Source organism: Erpetoichthys calabaricus, chromosome 12 (genome assembly GCF_900747795.2).
Source record: "Erpetoichthys calabaricus chromosome 12, fErpCal1.3, whole genome shotgun sequence".
NCBI classification, from domain to species: domain Eukaryota; kingdom Metazoa; phylum Chordata; class Cladistia; order Polypteriformes; family Polypteridae; genus Erpetoichthys; species Erpetoichthys calabaricus.
In genome coordinates, this window is record NC_041405.2 from 73132188 (window position 1) to 73153620 (window position 21433).

The window sequence follows — 21433 nt, forward strand, 5'->3', positions numbered from 1 at the left end:
TGGCCCAACCAGTTATTAGGTTCAGGGGGCAATTACTTTTTCACACAGGGCCATGTAGGTTTGGATTTTTTGTTCTCCCTAAATAATAAAAACCACCATTTAAAAACTGCATTTTGTGTTTACTTGTGTTATATTTGACTAATGGTTAAATGTGTTTGATGATCAGAAACATTTTGTGTGACAAACATGCAAAAGAATAAGAAATCAGGAAGGGGGCAAATAGTTTTTCACACCACTGTAGACGGAGCTGCTTACAAGTTGGATTTAGCAGTGCAAATACAGCAGTTAGAAATTAAAAATGAAATGGCTGCTCTCTCAAGTTTTGGGCACTGTGATCTCTTTTTTTTTCTAGTAGCCTTTAGCTACAGCCGAGAAACTCATTGACAGTATAAGACTTCAATGGCCTACACAAGGGACAGGCAAGTGTTCTGTGCAGTGGGGTCCAAAGCAGTCTGTGAAACATTCACCCTTTTGTTAAGTGATTTTCCAAATGCAATTTGCTCCCTTTAAAGATTACAAACCCTGATTTGCAAAGAATAAAGAAAGTCCTGTGTTTGTGAAGACAAGTATTGATGTTATTACAGTACAGATGCCATGGCTGCAAATAAGACTTCTGAAATGCGTGTGTAAGATCCAAAGTACAAAAAAAAGTTCATAATATTACAGCAAGCTTTACAGTGTACAAGTCTAATAATAATATAGCAAACATGTGCCCCCCAGGGCAGTGAAAAGTGGCTCAAATAGAGTCTTTGGTTCTTGTAGGAAGACTAATCCAAGTCATGAGCCATGAAGTCATTGAAGAATGCATTTTTCTTTGTTCATTTGTTCCTTCTTTATGTACACTTTCAAAATGTAGGTTATTAAAGAACTGAATGCTAAAGAAATAATATATATATATATGTAAAAGAAACATTTTTTGTAGACTACATAAGGACATACAGTACACACATACACACTCTCATTGTAAGGTAGATCTGAGTGAAGGTACACAAAAAACAACAACAGAAAAAGCTGTCTCTTAGAATGTGTGCAAATTGATTTGTACATGTAATACAAAAACAGTGAGCATCGGGAGCCCAGAGTCTTCCTCACTGCACAATCTGAGGCATTTCACTCCAAGCCTTAGCTTTCTTCTTGGCCAGAGCAAGCCAGGGAGGTCCCTCCTGGCTGAGCAGTGATTCTTGAGGATGCATCAGTGTTCGTTTGCTCTCTTTTTCTAAAGCCACCACCTGAGAGGCTTGCTGACAACTGGATCCTACATTGGAAAAGAAGAGGATTAACTACAGGATTCTAAGGTGGAGTTGAAGCTGAGGTTAGACAAGGTGAGTGGGACAGTTGTAAAATGAGGATAGTAGGGTTTGACACAGATAAGTACATTTGTAGGGCAGATCATAAGTAGAAAAATGAGTGAGAGGGATAAAGAAAAATGTAAAAAGGATTGGGGTGAAACAGGGTCAGAAGAAACAAATGAGACAACATGTTAAATTACTTCAGTATTTTTGAAATTCTATCTATCTATCTATCTATCTATCTATCTATCTATCTATCTATCTATCTATCTATCTATCTATCTATCTATCTATCTGTCTGTCTGTCTGTCTGTCTGTCTGTCTGTCTGTCTGTCTAATTTGGGGATGCTGGGAGCCACAGCCATCCAGGAACAACCCTTGATATGGCACCAGTCCACCTGTACAAGGTCAATTGTTGAATACATACAGTACTGTGCAAGAGTCTTTGGCACTTTAGATAGTTCACAAAAGTATTTGTCTTAGACAGTTATTTTATATCTTGTGGATTAGTATGTTAATAGATAAGAGCATATTTCAGAGTTTCAAACATTTCTTTGGCATAGATTAAAGAAATACAAAATGATATCTCAATTTCCTTAAAGAAAGAAACTAACATAGACACAGACCAGTTTTCTAGTTAAAAAGTGTGAGATCTTTGTAGGCATATAGCTCACTGATTGATTAAGCAAATATACCAAATAGGTGCTAATGGTCAATGACATCATGTTAATGGTGAACTGAGATGATTAATTAAAGCAGAAACAGAGGTGCAGAGGGAATAAAACTGGAAAAATGGCAACCATACTGAAAAGGCGACTATCATAACAATAGTGCCCAAGATAAAAGGTGGTCGTCCTGTATCATCAAATTCTCTCCCAAGTAGAAATTTCACAGCAGGCAGGTGTTTCCAGATGTGTTGTCAATGCTCTTCTACTGAAGCACAAACAAATAGGCAAGGTTGAAGACTAGAAATGCAGTAGATGGCCATGTAAACCGAGTGTGGCAAATAAGGAATACATCAGGCTTATTTCAGATAGAAACTGGAAGATGTCCAACTCTACTGCCAGCTCAGAAGTTGCAGATTTCACTAGGACTCTGGTTCATTCATCTACAATCTAGGAAAGTCTTATTAGAATGGTTTTCATGGTGGAGTTGTGAAAATAAAGCCAAATGACTCACTGATGCACAATAACACGAGGACTGGGGTAAAGAAAAATGTCAGAAGGTGCTGCGGACAGATGAGTCACAATTTGTAATGTTTGGCTCCAACAAAAAGCAGTTTAAAGGCTGGACAATGGTACATGGATGAAGGTCTGCAGGCAAAAGTGAAACACGGTGTGAACTCACTACTGTTTTGGGGCTGCATTTCCACAAGTAGAGTTGGTGATTTGATCCAAATATATGGCCCCCTCATTGCAGTGAAAACAGATACAGGGAATCCTGCAACAGAAGGTTTGACCTCCACAGAGCCCCCATCTCAATATCATCAAAGACGGTCTGGGATTCCTTGAGGGATCGAAGCAAGTAACACAGCCAAAGTCTGCAGTGGAATTGTGGTAAGTTCTCCAAGAGGCTTAAAACAACTGACTACATGAATACCTTCAGAAACTGCACGACAACAGACCTAAGAGAACTACTGCTGGATTTAATGTAAACAGTGGTCACACCAAATACTGATTTTGTTTGTTTTTCTGTTTTACTGCACTTTCTAGAAAGTCTACTGTTTAATAAAAATTATGCCAGACATTATTTTGGAAAGCATTTTGATTTTGCAGCATTTTATGACTTGTGCCTAAGACTGTTGCACAGTATTGAATAAATAAAGAATCGTACAATAACTTTCATTTGACAAATGCTTAATAATTCAGAACACAAAGAAAACCATTTTTAAACACTCAGGAGAAATGTGTGGTATTTCATTTAAGAAAATAAATCTACATTTAAATTATTTTTACAACTTTGAACATTATGTTTGATAATAAAAGGTACAAAGTGGACGGCACCTAGTATGTTAATGAAGCAAGAGACAACACCAGCAGATGGGAGTGCAGCACATATATGGCCATAGAGCTGTGTGTCTTACCTTCTTTATTTCTCTGGATGGGAACAACCCTTACCATTTTTTGCTTTGCAGTTCCATGCTGATACAGCCTTTCACTATACCTGCCTTTCTGACTATATGAGACAATTATTATTTTTAATAGTAATATTTTACCTGAGACTGGTAATCCTGGTGCTTTTACTGCCACTGCTACCTTATCATCAGGGGAAGATCTTGTCACATCGCCCTGCAAGTAAAAGAAAGCAGTTATCACTACAGCATTCACAAGACCCCAGGTTTCTGTTCTAAATTTATTTAGCTGGGTTGCACAGGTTTAATAACTGAGACACTCCTGGTTTGTTGCCTAGCTCCCATATTGGTAAGCCCTAAACCACATATTTTATGTGATGGTGGCTCATCCATCCACCATCCATCCATCCATTGCCCACTGTGCCCTATTCGGATTCACAGGGATTATAGCATATCTCTCTATCAGGCTCAAGGAAGGAACTAGCAGTGGACAAAGCATCAGTCCATCACTGGCCACACCTACACCCATTCAACCTGACAAATATCATTTTACAATGTGGGAGAGAAACCCATGGAGAGAACATACAAACTCCATGCAAACAGAGACTGGGCCCAGGATTCAAGCTCAGTCTCCTAGGGCTATGAGACAATAGGGGTAGCCTTTGTGCCAAGTATTATGTTTTATAAAAATTAAGTAAAATTTTGCCAAAATATGGAACAATTATGATGATTGTAGCTGATGTTTCTGAGGTTCTACAAATAGTCTTGAAAATTGCAGTGGGTTATCATAATGGATGTCTAATTAGTTTCAGTGGGCTCTAGTTAAAATGTTCAATGAATGGTAATCTTAGAAATCTTAGTGATTGGCAAAAATGGATATAATGAGGGTATTAGAAATAAACTTGATCCATTAGACTTAAAAATTAAGACAAAGGTAAATAATTTAGGGGTAATTATTGACTCTGACCTAAATTTTAAATCACATATTAATCAGATTTCTAGGACAGCATTTTTTTACTTTAGAAATATAGCCAAAATTAGACCCCTTATAACCTTGCAAGATGCTGAAAAATTAGTTCACGCTTTTTTTTTTTAGTCGACTAGATTACTGCAATGCACTCCTCTCAGGACTACCCAAAAAAGAAATCAATCGATAGCAACTAGTGCAGAATGCCAGTACCTTAACTAGGAAAATAATATCCGAGCACATCTCTCCAGTTTTGATGTCACTACATTGGTTACCTGTACCATTTAGAATTGACTTTAAAATACTGCTTATGGTTTATAAAGCCTTATATAATCTCGCTCCATCTTATATTTCGGAATGTCTTACACCTTACACTCCAAATCGTAACCTTAGATTTTCAAATGAGTGTTCTGTTTATAATTCCAAGAGCTAAACTTAAAAGAAGTGGTGAAGCAGCCATCTGCTGTTATGCACCTAAAATCTGGAATAGCTTACTGATAGAAGTTCACCAGGCTAATACAGTGCAGCACTTTAAAAAACTGCTAAAAACTCATTACTTTAACATGGCTTTCTCATAGCTTCATTTTAGTGTAACTCTGATATTCTAGTTTATGCATTTAATTAGCATTTTTTTCATGGCTCCAAAATCTGTACTAACCCCTACTTTCTCTGCTGTTTTTGTTCTGGTTTTCTGTGGTTGCATTCTGCGCCACCACCAACTAAACAAAGCACCGTGCAGTCCCTAAATTGCTGGATTGAAGGCCAGAGGTCCACATGATCATCATCATCTAAAAATCTGAAAAGCATGAGGACTGATTAGATCATTTATGTTAGGTAGAATATCTAGTGGGGGCTGAGTGGTCTCTTGACCTTGGAACCCCTGCAGATTTTTTTTCCAGCTTTCTAGAGTTTTTTTTTCTGTCCTCCCTGGCCGTTGGACCTTAGTTTCTTTGTTAATTAGTATTGCCTAACTTTTATATTTTTTCTCTTTTCTTTCTTCATCTTGTAAAGTACTTTGAGCTACATCATTTGTATGAAAATGTGCTATACAAATGAATTGTTATTGTTGTAATATTTAAAGTAATATTCACACTTATGGACTCTACAATAATAGTGCCTCATCTTTGAAATTTGATACTATATTTAATTACTATCACATTGAGACCACTCTCAATGCAATTTAGATTAAGAATGACTTATACATGGAGGCAGAGTGCAGCAGGAATTGCTTTTGTGCCTCCCTGCTGCCTGCACACTATCTTGTGTGGTGTTTGCATGTGTTTTTACCAGGCACTAATCTTGATCGGTGAAATTCGCCAAAATGCTTGTCTGTAGGGAACTTGCTGGGTTCACTGGTGACCTTATTGAACAAATTTCTTGTTTGGTAGGCTTAAACACATTTTTTTAAACACCACCCTATGATGCTTTGTGAAGTCACATGATACAGAGCTGTAGCAGCCATGTTTAGATGGGAATGACACCACCCAATCTATGTTACCTGCCAGATTGTGTTATGCATGTGCAGAACTTTCATTTAAATGTACTCTGCCTCACACTTTATGGCGCTGTCTGATACTTTATGGCATATACATGCATAACTATGGATTTGTACCCTGCATGTGTTCATTTGAGGTGTACATTAGCAGACCATAATGAGAATACTATGAAGATGCTTTGTTGTTCTGCACAGATTCATTGTACGTTGTGTGTCATTCTCATTGCAATGTAGTGCAGATTGGGTAGTGATAGAGACAGCCCCCCCCAAGTATATAATGCATCACTGGCTCTGTTGGTGTTACTTAGCTGCAGTGAGATGCAGAATTGGAGATAAAGGACTCAAAGTAGTGTGGACTCACAGTATAATTTTATCTCAGGTAGGCATGGTGGCACATTGTTACTTCCTCACAGCTCAGGTCACATTTTTCGGCACAATATTCTCTCCAGCATAGTTGGCAGATGCATCTCTAGCACTCAGGGACACTTTACACATTATAATCTACTGAAAACTAGTCAGGTTTCTTCTTCCCCATTGACTTCAATTAATTTTCAGTTTGCTGAAATTCACAACTCCCTGCGTAGAGTTTGCATGTTCTCCCCGTGTCTGCGTGGGTTTCCTCCAGGTGCTCCGGTTTCCTCCCACAGTCCAAAGACATGCAGGTTAGGTGCATTGGCAATTCTAAATTGTCCCTAGAGTGCGTGGGTGTGTGTGTATGTGTGTGCCCTGGAGTGGGCTGGTGCCCTGCCTGGGATTTGTTCCTGCCTTGTGCCCTATGTTGGCTGGGATTGGCTCCAGCAGACCACCGTGGCCCTGTAGTTAGGATATAGCAGGTTGGATAATGGATGGATGGATGGATGGATGGATGGATGGATGAAATTCCCAAACATTTCAGAATTTTTGCTGAACTCCAAATGAAGTGAATTCATTGGGATTCCCTCATCAGTACCAGGTACACTGGTTTAGAGTAGGTGCGAACGGGTTTGTGAGTAAACCTGTACGATGAAGCGGTGCTCCATCCAGGAGTGGTCTCTACTTTGCTCCCTTTGTGGACTCCACATAAAAATGGCCCTGTATTACAATCAGCAGATTCAGAAAGATCAATGAATGAATGATTTAAAGACAAGAATTGCCATTTAATGAACTTACTCTCAAAGCCTACTTTTCCCAGTTTGCTTTTGCAGAATAAGATATTCAGAAATGCATTTGACTTTCTGATAAACTTTTTGGGAAAAGGGACACTACACTTCATGAAAGAAGAGATGCTTTGGGCCTCTGTCTGTGACTGTGACTGTATACAGGTGGGTGCAAGGTGGACACCAAAGAATTTTGCTCCTTTCTAACATTCGCTCTACCCAAAGGAGTGTTCACACATGCACTGAACTGCTGATTTCCATTACCACACTAAACTTCTAACATTTGGATTTTTTTTTTTATTTTCAGTGACTGAGCAATCTGAATTAGAACTATTCAAAATATTCAAAGTAAAATTTTGATACCAATTCTGTTTTCGGTAGCACTTTAGTTTAGGATATGGAAAAATGCACCTATTACTTATTTACTATTACTGCATGTAACAACACCTTAACGAACGCTTTTTTGAGTCTTTATAACACTTACAAAGCATCGGTAAAGTGTTTGCAATGCTATATACTAACAAAACTTCACTTTGGAGTGGTCTGAGGTGACATAACTGAGACACATTTTTCTTGATGTTACATATTTGGCATAAGACCTGTGAATCTTTCATATTAACATGTCATTTTACCATCATATCAATATGCCGCACTGCACAGAGATGATTGACTTATCTACTGATATTTTGTAGGTGTTATGAAAACCAAAAGAAGCTTTGTTACACAAGCGTAAATCAGTAATAAATGAATTTTTGTAGTCCCTAAATTAAAATGTTACCCCATTTTTAATAGAAATGGCATTTAGCACTTGCCTATTACAATTTGTAGATTTTTTCCTTTATTCAATTACAAATGAGATAATCCAGACTTCTGTCTAGCTTACCTCAATGGAAGATTGGGTTTCAAATGACTTTTCCAGGGTGTGATCTTGGAAAACTTTCTGTTTCTGCTTTGCTGAAGAAATCCATCCAGGGGGTGTTGAGCCATCTCCTGTTACTCTACCTGAAGGCCGATCTGAAAACAAAAAGCCTGTTATAATCTACATATTACTGTTTACCATGAATATTAGGAAGATTTGGCAAATGTAGCTAGAGAACAGAATAATCAATAACCATAAATTAATATGTCACTGTGATCTATGATGCTAATTGGCTTTCGTGCATATATAATCAAAATAAATATTTCCTCAACTTGTTATACAAATACAGTAGACATTAATTAAAGCCAAATGCTGTATAACTGAAATATTTCATTGGGGGTTGAAAACAGATGAGGTTGGTAGAGGGACTGTCACATTGCTTCTTAACTTTCATGTCTTGATTTTGTTCTGTCATGTTGCTAATTTGATTTCTCATTATTTTAATTTTTGCCATTCTATCACAATTTTGTTTCTGTGTTTGCCAGAGGCACCAGCATCTTGTTGCTGTGTGAATGAGGCACACTGCTGGGCAACATGGGGCAATGCGTGATGTCAGTACCATTTTGCTACAAAAGGTAGTGTATACTGCAAAGCATCTGACATTGGATCAAACAAAGGAAGGATTTTCAGAATAGAATTAATGATTAAGCAAATAAAATAGTGCAAAAACTATTCTGGAAAAGGTTACTGGCTCGGACTAGTGCTGCATTTTGATTTAAAGTCTGGTTTTGCCCAAATAACATGGAAAAAGATAAAAGATTAATTCTGTGCAACAACACCTAACTTACCCTAAAAGGAAAAACATTTCCAAATCTCTGCTGCTTGCTACATTTGTCCAGTAGGCAGCATTGTCTTAATGAACAAATTAGGAATGCTTCAAGAAAAGCAAAATTTTAGAAGATGCACTAGCAATCTGTCATCTGTGACATCAAATGAGAAAACACTCCTGGGGACAACTCATTAAAAAATCTGTAGTGAATAGCGGTAAAATGTTGCCCTGCAAAAACTTCACCCACAGGGTTTCTTCCTAAATCACCCACCATCAATTTCTTCAGTCTGTGGTTTTATATCACTGCTGGGATTTTAAGGGTGAGAACAAATGATTTGATGCTGAGAGAATATCAAAAAGCTAAAACTGTTGTTATACATTCAGCTCAGTAGCACAAGAAAACTAAAGATTAATAATTAATTTGTACGCTGTAATGATCACTGCGACAGTGGAGACAGACAGACACACTCACATAGACCAGAGTGGCTACTGGGCTCCACACATTTGAGAAGTGATTCTGTTGTATTACATTACTATATGACATAACAACAGCACATACAGTTTAGATAAGCATTGGGGTCTACAGCTGTACAACGTGTTAAAATGCTGTGGCTATATTGTCATGTCATGTTTGCATTTCCAATTACGCGTTTAGATGTATAGTCAGAAGGTGGATGCTTTGTCAGTGCTTTACTGGGGTTGTTAGGCAGATATGTTGATTCAGGGTGTAAGGTTTCTAAACTCTTTTGGGACTCCCCCACAATGGAACGACACACCGAAGAATGTCCTAAAGCGCCATCACCGCGTCTATGGAAGACAGTTTATCAGTTGCGGGCTCCCAACGCGGAAGTGGCTCACAACTAAAACAGATTCCGAGTCAATCATGGTCGCAGTATAAGCGCTTGCCATCGATGGGTGATGCAAGGAACATTATAAACGCAGGGAACAGGATTACTTGGACCCTAACCTGGCCACGACCCTGCTTGATTGCTGTGTCTGTGTATAGGAGAGTGGTAGATCCTGCTACAATAAATAACCATGCTGTTCCTATTTCAAGCTGAATAAAGTTGGTTTTGCTGAAATGCTGAGACTCAGCCTCATGTTTTGGGGTGCAAGACAGGAACTTATCATTTATCATTTACTTTTACCATTCCTCTATTTACACTCACCTGCCACTTTATTAGGTTCACCCGTTCAACTGCTTGTTAATGCAAATATCTAATCAGCCAATCACACGGCAGCAATTCAATGCATTTAAGTAAGTAGAAATTGTCAAGACAATCTGCTGAAGTTCAAACCGAGCATCAGAATGGGGAAGAAAGGTGATTTAAGTGACTTTGAACGTGGCATGGTTGCTGGTGCTAGATGGGCTGGTCTGAGTATTTCAGAAACTGCTGATCTACTGGGATTTTCACGCATAACCATCTCTACAATTTACAGACAAAGGTCCGAAAAAGGCAAAATATCCAGTGAGTGGCAATTGATTGCCAGAGGTCATACTGCTTGTTGATGTTATAGGTCAGAACAGTATGGCCAGACTGGTTCGAGCTGATAGAAAGGTAACAGTAATTCAAATAATCACTCGTTACAACTGAGGTATGCAGAAGAGCATCTCTGAGCACTCTACACGTCGAACCTTGAAGCAGATAGGCTACAGCAGCAGGAGACCACACTGGGTGCCACTCCTGTCACCTAAGGACAGGCAACTGAGGTTACAATTTGCACGGTTCACCAAAATTGGACAATAGAAGATTGGAAAAATGCTGCCTGGTCTGATGAGTCTGAATTTCTTCTGAAACATTTGGATGGTAGGGTCAGAATTTATTGTCAATAACATGAAAGCATGGATCCATCCTGCCTTGTATCAATTGCTCAGGATGAAGGTGGTGGTGTAATGGTGTGGGGGAAATTTTCTTGGCACACTTTATTGTTGCTGATCCTTTATGACCTCAGTGTGCCCATCTTCTGATGGCTACTTCCAGCAGGATAACACACCATGTCACAAAGCTCAAATTATCTCACACTGGTTTCTTGAACATGGCAATGAGTTCACTGTACTCAAATGGCCTCCATAGTCACCACATCTCAATCCAATAGAGCACCTTTGGTGTGTGGTGGAACTGGAGATTTGCATCATGGATGTGCACCCGACAAATCTGCAGCAACAGCGTGCTACTATCATGTCAATATGACCAAAATCCCTGAGAAATATTTCCAGCACCTTGTTGAATCTATGCCATGAAGAATTACGACAGTTCTGAAGGCAATAGGGGAACCAACCTGGTACTAGCAAGGTGTACCCTAATAAAGTAGCAGGTGAGTGTATGTCTTTGAATGCCAATATATAATCTGATGCTAGAGAAACGCTTGTTTACTTTTATAAAAAGTTATGTTTGTTTTTAAGATGTGCAATGCGCTCTCTATACATCAGACACACATTTATATATCTAATAGGGTTTTTTAGTTGAATTATGCCACTATAGACAATTCGTTATAAATAGAGGCTTGCTCCCTGTTAGACTATGTTAACAAAAGCACCTCTGTTCTTTGCAGTTCAAAATTACTGCCCCTACTTTGGGCACCGCCTTCATGAGGCATTGGATTGGTTTAGAAGTGTGAAACTCAGTGAGTCGTCTAATTGTTACCCCCAGTTATAAGCATGATTCATTCATGGTTATTTTCAGACATACAGTATATATGTATGGCTTCAGTGAGACTACCTGTAACCAACACAAAAAAAGACAAAAGGGAACAAGTGTCTAGTTACAGAATTTCTAGAAAGGTGAACTCCAAGTAGTCCAGACGGTCCTCTCAGTTAATTGAAATTACCCAGCTCCTTAAACAGAGTTACTGACCATCATAACAAGTACATAAGAACATAAGAAAATTAACAAACGAATGGAGACCCCCTCAGTCCATTAAGCTTGGCTCATACACACTTGTTCTGTTTGCTAGCTCACCTATGACTAGAATCTAAAATAAATTACATATGTATAATAAAGAACACTTAGGAATCTTCATATCTGCCTATACAGTAAAACACAGAGTGCAAGATTATAGTGACTATTGAAGCTTTAGCACTGGTTTAGTCAAACTTGCCTTTTATTTCATTCCCAATTCAATTAAATCAGCTCATTATCCTTGGTGTCTAAATTCAAAATTCTCCTATGTGTTTAAAAAAGTTCTTTTGGACTTTTACAAATAATGTGTATTTTATACCATAAAATATTATACAATTCTGCAAAAATGCAAAAATAAAGAATAGTTAAATATGAGGAAATATGACATAAGATAGAAATTTTTCCAGTTTTCTGTTAGAAAAGTAAATTCAGAGTAGGGAAATGGTCTATGAATTAAACAAAGCAAGAATGAGTCATGGATTACAAAATCAGTAAATCTTTCCTCTACTGGGAGCTCTAGAAGCCCTCATCTACTACGTCATTGCACTCTACTTCAAACAGTTTGTTACAAATAAACTGAACCAAGGCAGGCGTCATCCCATATTCATTAAACTCAGTCCATGCCATCACATCTATTTCTTATTATTTAGATGCTTTCCATGGTGAGGGCTATCAAAGCTGCTTGCACATTAAAGGAGGGCTGGTATTTTTTTTCTCCAAAGTAAATTCTGAATATCCATTGGGGTGTTTCTCTAAAACCCTCCTTCCTAAGTGGTTGCATCTGAAATGGTTTCCCTCAGGGAACTCGCCCAAAGAAAGGTCAAATGGAAACACCCCTCTCTAGTAGGAAAAAGACCTAACCTTTGGAAGGAGTGTAATTCAGTTGGCCTTTTTCAGGATCTGAAAACACAATGCAACTAGATCATTTAGTTAACCAAATGAGCAAGAAGGGTATATCTGGTAATACTTTTTATTTTCTTATTATGCCTTAGGACTGCATTCTTACAGTCCAACAAAACTGATGAATACAAACAATCTAGGAATGTTTAAGAGTTTTGTTTTATTTTGTAAAGGACTGTCTGATGAGTATATTGTAGACAAACACCCTCAGTTCAATAGGATGTGTCTTATCCTCTTTATTTTAAAATTAATGCATCACTATACGACATGACGAGTATTCCAGTATCTCTAATATGGCAGATTGCTATTTCCTTTCTGATTGAATACCACCGAGACTGTCAGTATTATTTAGACTTAGCTAATTGTGAGTTCACTTTCCTTAAAAAACATAACTCATAAGCTAAATGTTTGACTACATAAACCTGTGGACTTACCTGACTTGTCTGTTGACAGGTCGGGCTTTTTAGGCAGAAGTGGTCTGCTACCACTTGAAGCACCCTTTGTTGTTGCTAAGGTGGGAGATGTAGCTGATTCAGATGAGGGCTCAGGATTGTATTTTAATAAACCCGACGTCCTTCTGAGTTTGATACCAAAACGGTTTTCACTGCTCTGTGACTCATTGCTGGGCATTACTTTAGAAGGTGGACACACTGCAGGCTGGATGGTGTTTGGGTCATCTTTGACTTCATTTGCACAGGAAGGTGAGCTATCTAGAGAAGCGACCATGTTTATGGGATCTAGGTCATCTTTTTGGACTCCTTCAAACTGTTCTGGCATAATGGGTGAAGTGTTGGTGGGGTCCTTCTGTTGACCACTCCCTGAAAAAGACCTCTGCCAAGCAGGAGCAATGGTGAACCTGATTTTGCTGGGGGTCCTTTTCAGAGCCTCTGAATGGCCCGTTATGACAACTGTCTCTTGTTCCTCCTTTTCTGTGTCTGTAAATTCAGACTTTGAACAAATCTTTAAAGATAGCTCATCTATTGTTGATGATTCCTGGCTTGAGTTAGTTTGTATGGCTTCTGAAGGATCACTGCTTGGATGTTCTTCTGGCAATAAAATCTCATGCGTGGAGAGAGGATCAGTACTGTCCTCATTCTGATCACTGTCCCTACCCATCTCGCCATGGGAATCACATGATCCCTCACATGTTTTATCAGTAAGCTTTACATTATTTTCATCCAATAAATTGCTTGAAACATGGATTTCTTCTGATTCCTTGTGGTGTTTACCAGAGGATCTGTCTTCCAAAATATTCCCATCATCTGTGTCAGGATGTTCAGTTAAAATATCCTCCTGCTGTCCTTGGTCTTCATTGAGGGGGTCCTCAACAACTGATAGGGAAAGATTGGGACAATAACTGTCTTCTAAATTACAAAAACTGTCAGGTGATTTGGTGACATCCTCCAACAACTCAGTGCTGGTGTGTTCCTTTTGAATATCTTCCTCAGGTTGTGCTCTGTGCAATAATGAAAATGAACCTTCTAAGGAACTCAGTATTTCCTCTGAAAATGATTTAGCTCCTTCTTCAACAGCAATATGGCACTCTTCTTCTATGTCATCAACGTCAGGCTTAGCATCCTCAGCATTTGTAACCAAGCAAGAATGTGCTTTATCATCCTCCAGGGTTAAAGCCTGCCTAGAGCACGATTCATGCTCTAAGGTACAAGAATCTGCAAGAACAGATGTTACCGTCTCTGAAGTCTCCACTGGTTCAAGATACACATCAGGAACATAAATAATATTGGTCTTCAGAATATCATCAGATCCATCAAGTTCTTCCTTTAGCTCCAGGCTTTCTTCATTTAGCAAGCCATCTTCTGAGCTTTCAGAACTGCTGTCCTTCTCATGCTGTAGGCTGTCCTCAGGAAGGAAAACTGGGACACTTGCCTCTGCTTCTGTTGATTCATTGTCTTTGGTGATGCATTCTTCTGCATTTCTCTGTTCTACAACCATTCCTGAAAGACAGAACCAACCATATTTAATTTTGGCATTCTACTGGTCTTCTCAAGGAATATAAATGTTAGCAAAATAGCACTGGAATTGATGAAGGGTACATGAATTATATATTACAGTTTTTAAAAATGCTGATGGTACTGTTTCTCTAAAAAAGCAGGCTTTGGCAGATGTTTCCCTTAAATGGAAGGATTTAAGCTAGTTGGTGGTATACCACAACCCTTGTATAATTTTTATTATAAGATCAGTACAACAAAGGCTAAGCATACAACAGCTGTTAAACATTTCTCTTATTTAAAAGTACAGAATGAACTGTGTAAACAACATAAGATGCATAAGAAAATAAATTAACAGCCAGGGCTTTTGTGGATCCGAGTTTGAGAGCCTTGTTCTAGACATTAGCTGTCCATTTCCTTAACCTGCTAGCCCAACACATGGTGCAGAAAACTGGAGTCTATCATGGCAGAACTGGGTGCAAGGAAGAAACGAAAATCTGATAACATGGCTGTCTATCGTAGGACTCACCCACACAAACTGTGATATCCACTCTTTGACTCATACTAAAACATTTTAGAAGTCTCCATTTAATTTAATCTGCCTGTCTTTGGGATGTGGGAGGAAGCTGGAATACCAGGAGAAAATTTATGTGAACATGGGGTGAAAATAACCCAAAGGCAAGCAATGCCAAGTGGACAAATTACTGTAAATAACTGCAAGATGCAGGTCTTGTTTTAGCATCCACACAACTGGTTTTGGATATGCAGGTTCAAAAAATGGATGGATGGTCTTGGGCTCTTTTAAGCATAAAGTGTAAAATGTACAGTTTTAATAAATTCTTCTTCACCATGTAGGAGAGCAGGTTCAGAAAATGGATGGATGGTCTTGGGCTCTTTTAAGGATAAAGTGTGAAATGTACAGTTTTAATAAATTCTTCTTCACCATGTAGGACAGTACTCACAAAGCAAACTACAAACATCTGTAAAGACTGTAGCTTCTGCATTCCATTTAAAGTTGAACATCTATAACCTGCAATGAGACAGTGTCTCCAGGGATCACTGTGAGAAAAAGGGAAAATAAACAGCAGAATAAAAGGATAATGAGAATCATAGTTAGGGTCAATCCAAGTCTGAACCAGGAAGAACAAATCAAAATAGGCAACCAAGGCCCAAGAGACAAAATGAGAGTTGAAGTCATAGGCAAAAAGGGTTTCCAACTGAAAAAGAACCTAGCATTAGGTGTCCCGTGTTGAAAATGTTTTCTTTTTTGAATCCAAAATAAGGATAACACAAGCTGGCACTGTCACTCTATTTATAACTTGTTACCACTGACGTGATGAATGAGATCATGTGATGCAAAACCCGGTCTCAGAAACAAAAGACAAATTAAAAGATAAACTTTGTCAGAATAATAAAAATGCTACAAAAAAAAAGAGTCTCTTCTAATTGATAAAAAATGCATACAGATACAAAATAACAATGGTTACTGGGGCATAACCCACATTAGGCTTCCGATGAAACACCATATTTAATTAATACGATGGACCAGCTTTAAAGAACAACAAACTTTTTTACACCTTAAGAAACACTACTAAAACTAAGTTTTATTTTTCAGCATAATTCCATTAATACTAATAATATACTTGCTATAATGTTGAAGAAGTTTTTTGATGACACTCAAATAAATTGTTTTGTCATGCGTATGCAACCACTCTTATGTTAGACTTGATGTCTTTATCATTGGCATGGCGGAAAAGCCCTTCCACACAGGTGCTGAATCTCACAGAGCAGATTTTGTGACCAGGGGCCTCATGCATAATGTTGTGTGTAGAATTCACACTAAAACATGGTGTATGGACAAAAGTGGAAATGTGCGTATGAATAAAAAAATCCAGATGCATAAATCTGTTTGAATGCCAACTTCCACGTTCTTTTGCTACATAACTCCAGGTCAGCATGAAAAGTAATGCACATGCACGTGCCTGCTGCCACTCCCCAGCTCCTCCCAGAATTACGCCTCTTTGAATATGCAAATCAATATAAATAGCCCTTAAACTCAGCCTTCTGTGAAAAGGCAATGGCAAAAGCACAGGGGAAAATAGAAGAATTTCAGGAAATACCAAGTGGAGGCAAAGAAAAACGTATTATTTGTTGGTTTAAACAGTGGTATGAGCAACATAAGGAAGTTGAACGAGTGACATAGAGTGTTGGAGAAACTCAAAAGTTCAAGTTCACAAAGTCGCACAGTGTCCGAAATAAAAAAGAAGTTGTCACATATCAAAGTCACGGTGAAGAGACGAGTCGTAGCCCACCATCTGAGTGTCATATGAAAGCTTATTAGGGTACAGATAAAAGAAAAAAAAACAGACACAGTGGGAAAAAAGCTTGAAATGTCAACTTTAATCTTGAAATTTCCACTTTAATCATATAGTTTATTTTGTGATTAAAGCAGAACATCATAAACTTCACCTTAAAATCATTTAATGCACTAGTTTCTCAAATCCCATCGTAACTAAAATAGCACGTTAAATGCTTTGTATTGTATTTGTTCTTCTATGTGCTCTATGTGTGTGAATCACTACGTGTTTCTTAAACGAGCTTTATCTTCCTCCAACAGGATATAGAATCCATTACATTCGTGATATTACAGTTCTCTGTCATTATTTTAATACTGCTTGATATCATTTCAGTATTCATATCATATCAATTAAAGCATGTATTAAACATGGGAACACAGTGGTGCAGTGATAGTGATGAACTGGCGCCCCATCTAGAGATTGTTCCTTCCTCCCACAAGATGCTTGCCGCGACCCAATTGCCAGACAATCAGCTCTGTAATAGACGTTAAGCCATCTGTAAGCTTAGAACGCCAATTCTTCGAAACTTTTAAGGAACATTGAAATATCTTCGTAGTACATGTTTAATTATTCTAACCATCTATCCTTCCAGTGTTGCGCCAGCCCCAGCAAGAATACAGTCCGAGGCAGGAACAATCCGTGAAATTAGTTAGCACCGTAACACCGTGTCCTCACATATTTAATTATTATCAATACAGATTATTTAAATGATGTTAACATTTTATCTGTATAATGTCAAAAACATATTTTGCTGCATTTCATCTTAAAAATGATATCATCATCATATGTAAATACGTGCTTTATAAAGTGGCGCAGGTTGTGCAATATTATAACTGTATCGCAAGTCTACAGTGAGGTAATTGTACTTATAAGTACAAACAGTTCTACAAGGAGCACTTGATGGACTGATTGATTGCGTTTATAGTTCTTGGGATGAAACTGTTTCTGAACCGCGATGTCCCTACAGGAAAGGCTCTGAAGCGTTTGCCGTGTGAGAGCAGTTCAAATAGGCAGCATGGCTGAGGCAGCGTGTGCTAGATGCTGTATACCGATAATTCTCTTTCTGATCAGCTGCTGTAGACCAGTGATTCCACACTCAGATACAGTGGGATAAATACTTAGAGTGGTGCAGTGAGAGTAATATGGAAAAAGATGATCCGCTGTGGCAACCCCTAACGGGAGCAGCTGAAAGAAGAAGAAGAAGGTGCAGTGAGAGTAACAACGCTAAAGCAGCTATGGTTTTTGGAATAGTTTGGCCATTCCGTGGACCATTATATCGTTACAGGTTAGTGACAATGATGCATTAAACTAATAAACAATATGCGGTTAATTTAAGTGTATTTGATAAAGCCAGGTCAGAGATGTGGATCTAAAAAAGAAAGGGAAACCACACGGGAACAGTAGCACATGCTTTGACGCTGGGTGCCAATAGTTTGCAAAATCAAGCGTAGAACTTGCATACGCCAGGGTCTGAGCTAGTGTGAAAATATGCATGGCTTTACACCAAGTTTAGGTTTTATACATCGCGATTTTAGTGTGGAAACAGGAGTACGCAACATTTTTGTGCATATGCACCGTTTATACATGAGGCCCCAAGGGATTTTTGCTGGAGAATAGCTGATAGCTTTTCTTGATCATTTGCAAAGTAAATTGACAAAATATTGAACGGTTTTTGTCGGGATGTTTCAGCATGTAGTCATATTAGACTACACCCACAAAGTTGTAAAAAATGTTCATATGATCTTGATGGCACTGACTTGAACCTTGAATTTGTTTGGTGTTTGAAGAATCCCAATGTTTCCATTATTTTGACTGTGCATTTTGGAGTCTGTTGCTCCAAATCTGAATTTATTAGTTTGAGATTCTTCTTTCAAAACTGGAAGTGATGAATCTTTACTTTAGTGGTCAATATTCTGGGCACCCAACCTACACAAACCTCGCTCATGTTTAATTGTTCATGAAGAATGGATTCAATTAAGCTAAAACTAACATCTTCAGTGTCTACCATCTTACAGAGAATCATTCTTTGATAACATTTTCTTCTGTCTTGGATGATACATGCTGGGTAGATCTTGTGTCACCCTTGAGAGACATCCTGCCATGATGCAATTCTACAGTCAATCTCATATGTACATATTGACTAGTCAAGAATGAATCTACAAAAGTGATGTTTGCGCTTGTATTAGAAATTCAATAATACTACAATACTGAATTTTCTGGTTTGCTGCTCCCTTGTTGACTTTATATTGAAACACTAAATTTACACCATGTAAACCACAGATGCTAGAAACTTTTCATTCACAAATTTTACTTCACAGAAGCTAATCTATGGCCCCTTACAAAACAGTACTGAGGAATACTCCTTTTCGATTTTGGATTTTTAATCACCCCTCACAAATGTCAGGACTATGCATATACAGTAGACCCCCGTGAAGGCGCGGTTCAGGGTTCGCGGCCTCAGTCGTTTGTGGATTTTTCCTTAGAACCTAACTAATAATTGTTAGCGAAAACCGCAAATATCCTCTGCAATTTTTTATGTTTTTTTTCATGGCAATACTGTACTGTAGAAAGAACAGGAAGCAACTGCAGAGGAAAATTCGGCTTGGGATGGTGAAGGTAGCCAATCTGAGACCATACTCTACTAGAATTTGAAACTGTAATTCCCAGCATTCCCTGCAGTGGCTCTGATTGGTCTTCTGCTGAGGGTGCAGGGGCTGTTGGGGTCAAAGGATGTCAAAGGATGGGGGCGAATTTCGAGGGTGTACTGTACAATGAAAAAGCGAGGTACAGTATGATGTAACATTTTGCCCCAACTGCCCCATGGTAATATGCAGTTTTTATACAGGTATATTTTTGTGCACTATTATTTAAATACTATTTAAATACTTTACTACAACCAAGTTAGCACAAATATTCAAATGTGATGTTAAACATGTAATCACATAAAATACAAATGATCTTCCAGGGAACGTAAAAAGCATTCCTTGTATACTGCATATTTTCACAAATTGTCACAAACACAAGGTCTATAATTGAAAATATTCTAAATGTCTCAGATAATGTCTGAAGACAATGATAATTTAATAACTTCAGTAGATTTCCTGGAGAGTAGTTCTCAAAGACCCTACATATCATTTTAATGGCAATTGAAAATTACATTTTATACATAGCATATGGTTATAAATATATGAAGTGGTTATTAAAACTCATGATGTACTGAATCAACATAAAAATGGCTTATGGCTTTTTTATACGGTTAGAAGTTAAGTATAGTTTTGGTGTTTGTTATACTATGAAAGCATGTGTTTAGCCTTCAAAGTAAGTATTAACTGTTCCCTGCCTCTAAGATGCCATTGCTACAAGCTAGAGCACTAGAGTATGTCTGTCAAACTCAGATCATGGAGGGCACCAAAAGCGGCGAGTTCTCAGCCCAGCGCTCTTCTGCTTTAAACTGGATTCCTACCTTAATTAATCAAGCTTTTATTTTCTGGATTGTATCTTTGGAGTTAATTCAAAAGTTACAAAATTGGGCTTGCAGAATTTTAATGAAACACATCTATTTATTTTTAAAGTTGTTATTAAAGTTTTTCTTTACTTAGTTAGGCTGACACCGCTATCAAAGGCCACTTACAATATTTCAGATACAACTGGTTACTTTTCTTTTATTTTTCTAATTGGAGCACAGTTAGTTGAAGTGACTTGCTCATGGTCATGCAATATCAGCAGCAGGATATGAATCCACAACTTCATTGTATAAAGTCCAAAGCCCAACCACTAACACCACACTACCTACATGAAAAACCCTGAGGACCAGCATGAATTGAAAGGAACAGCATGAGAAGTATCTTCATCTTCATTACAATTTTCATTCTTTTTTAACTAGGTGTTCTGGTTATTTAAGCTGTTATTAACTAATGGCATCACTAGTGGGTATGGCACTGATGTAGCCTTCCAGTATTGAGTGTCATTTGACCTGGTGTCTCCTCTGCTCACTAACTCATTATTAGGATACAATTAAGGGGTCAAACTCCGCATATGAGGGATTAACACACAAACAAATACAGTTAGGTCCATAAATATTTGGACAGAGACAACTTTTTTCTAATTTTGGTTCTGTACATTACCACAATTAATTTTAAATGAAACAACTCAGATGCAGTTGAAGTGCAGACTTTCAGATTTAATTTAGTGGGGTGAACAAAACGATTGCATAAAAATGTGAGGGAACTAAAGCATTTTTTAACACAATCCCTTCGTTTCAGGGGCTCAAAAGTAATTGGACAAATTAAATAACTGGAAATAAAATGTTGAAAACCCTTTGCTGGCAATGACAGCCTGAAGTCTTGAACTCATGGACATCACCAGATGCTGGGTTTCCTCCTTTTTAATGCTCTGCCAGGCCTTTACTGCAGCGGCTTTCAGTTGCTGTTTGTTTGTGGGCCTTTCTGTCCGAAGTTTAGTCTTCAACAAGTGAAATGCATGTTCAATTGGGTTAGGATCAGGTGACTGACTTGGCCATTCAAGAATTTTCCACTTCTTTGCTTTAATAAACTCCTGGGTTGCTTTGGCTGTATGTTTTGGGTCATTGTCCATCTGTATCATGAAACGCCGCCCAATCAATTTGACTACATTTAGCTGGATTTGAGCAGACAGTATGTCTCTGAACACCTCAGAATTCATT

At 38.2% G+C, this 21433-nt stretch overlaps 1 protein-coding gene across 5 annotated transcripts in view; it reads right to left on the reverse strand.

Annotated features, from left to right (window-relative positions):
* Positions 1 to 491: 491 nt before the first annotated feature.
* zgc:66433 (uncharacterized protein LOC321250 homolog) overlaps positions 492 to 21433 on the reverse strand; it is a 196382-nt gene continuing 175440 nt past the window's right edge. For 4 of the 5 annotated variants that reach the window (XM_028815706.2, XM_028815707.2, XM_028815704.2 and 1 more), the window contains 4 exons: positions 12881 to 14401; positions 7842 to 7972; positions 3505 to 3577; positions 492 to 1255 (listed from right to left, as the gene is read on the reverse strand). In XM_028815706.2, coding sequence (XP_028671539.2) covers positions 1089 to 1255; positions 3505 to 3577; positions 7842 to 7972; positions 12881 to 14401 — 1892 coding nt within the window. In that variant the 3' untranslated portion in view covers positions 492 to 1088. Of the gene's footprint in view, positions 1308 to 3504; positions 3578 to 7841; positions 7973 to 12880; positions 14402 to 21433 lie in introns of all 5 variants that reach the window. The other variant, XM_051935187.1, reaches the window with a different exon arrangement.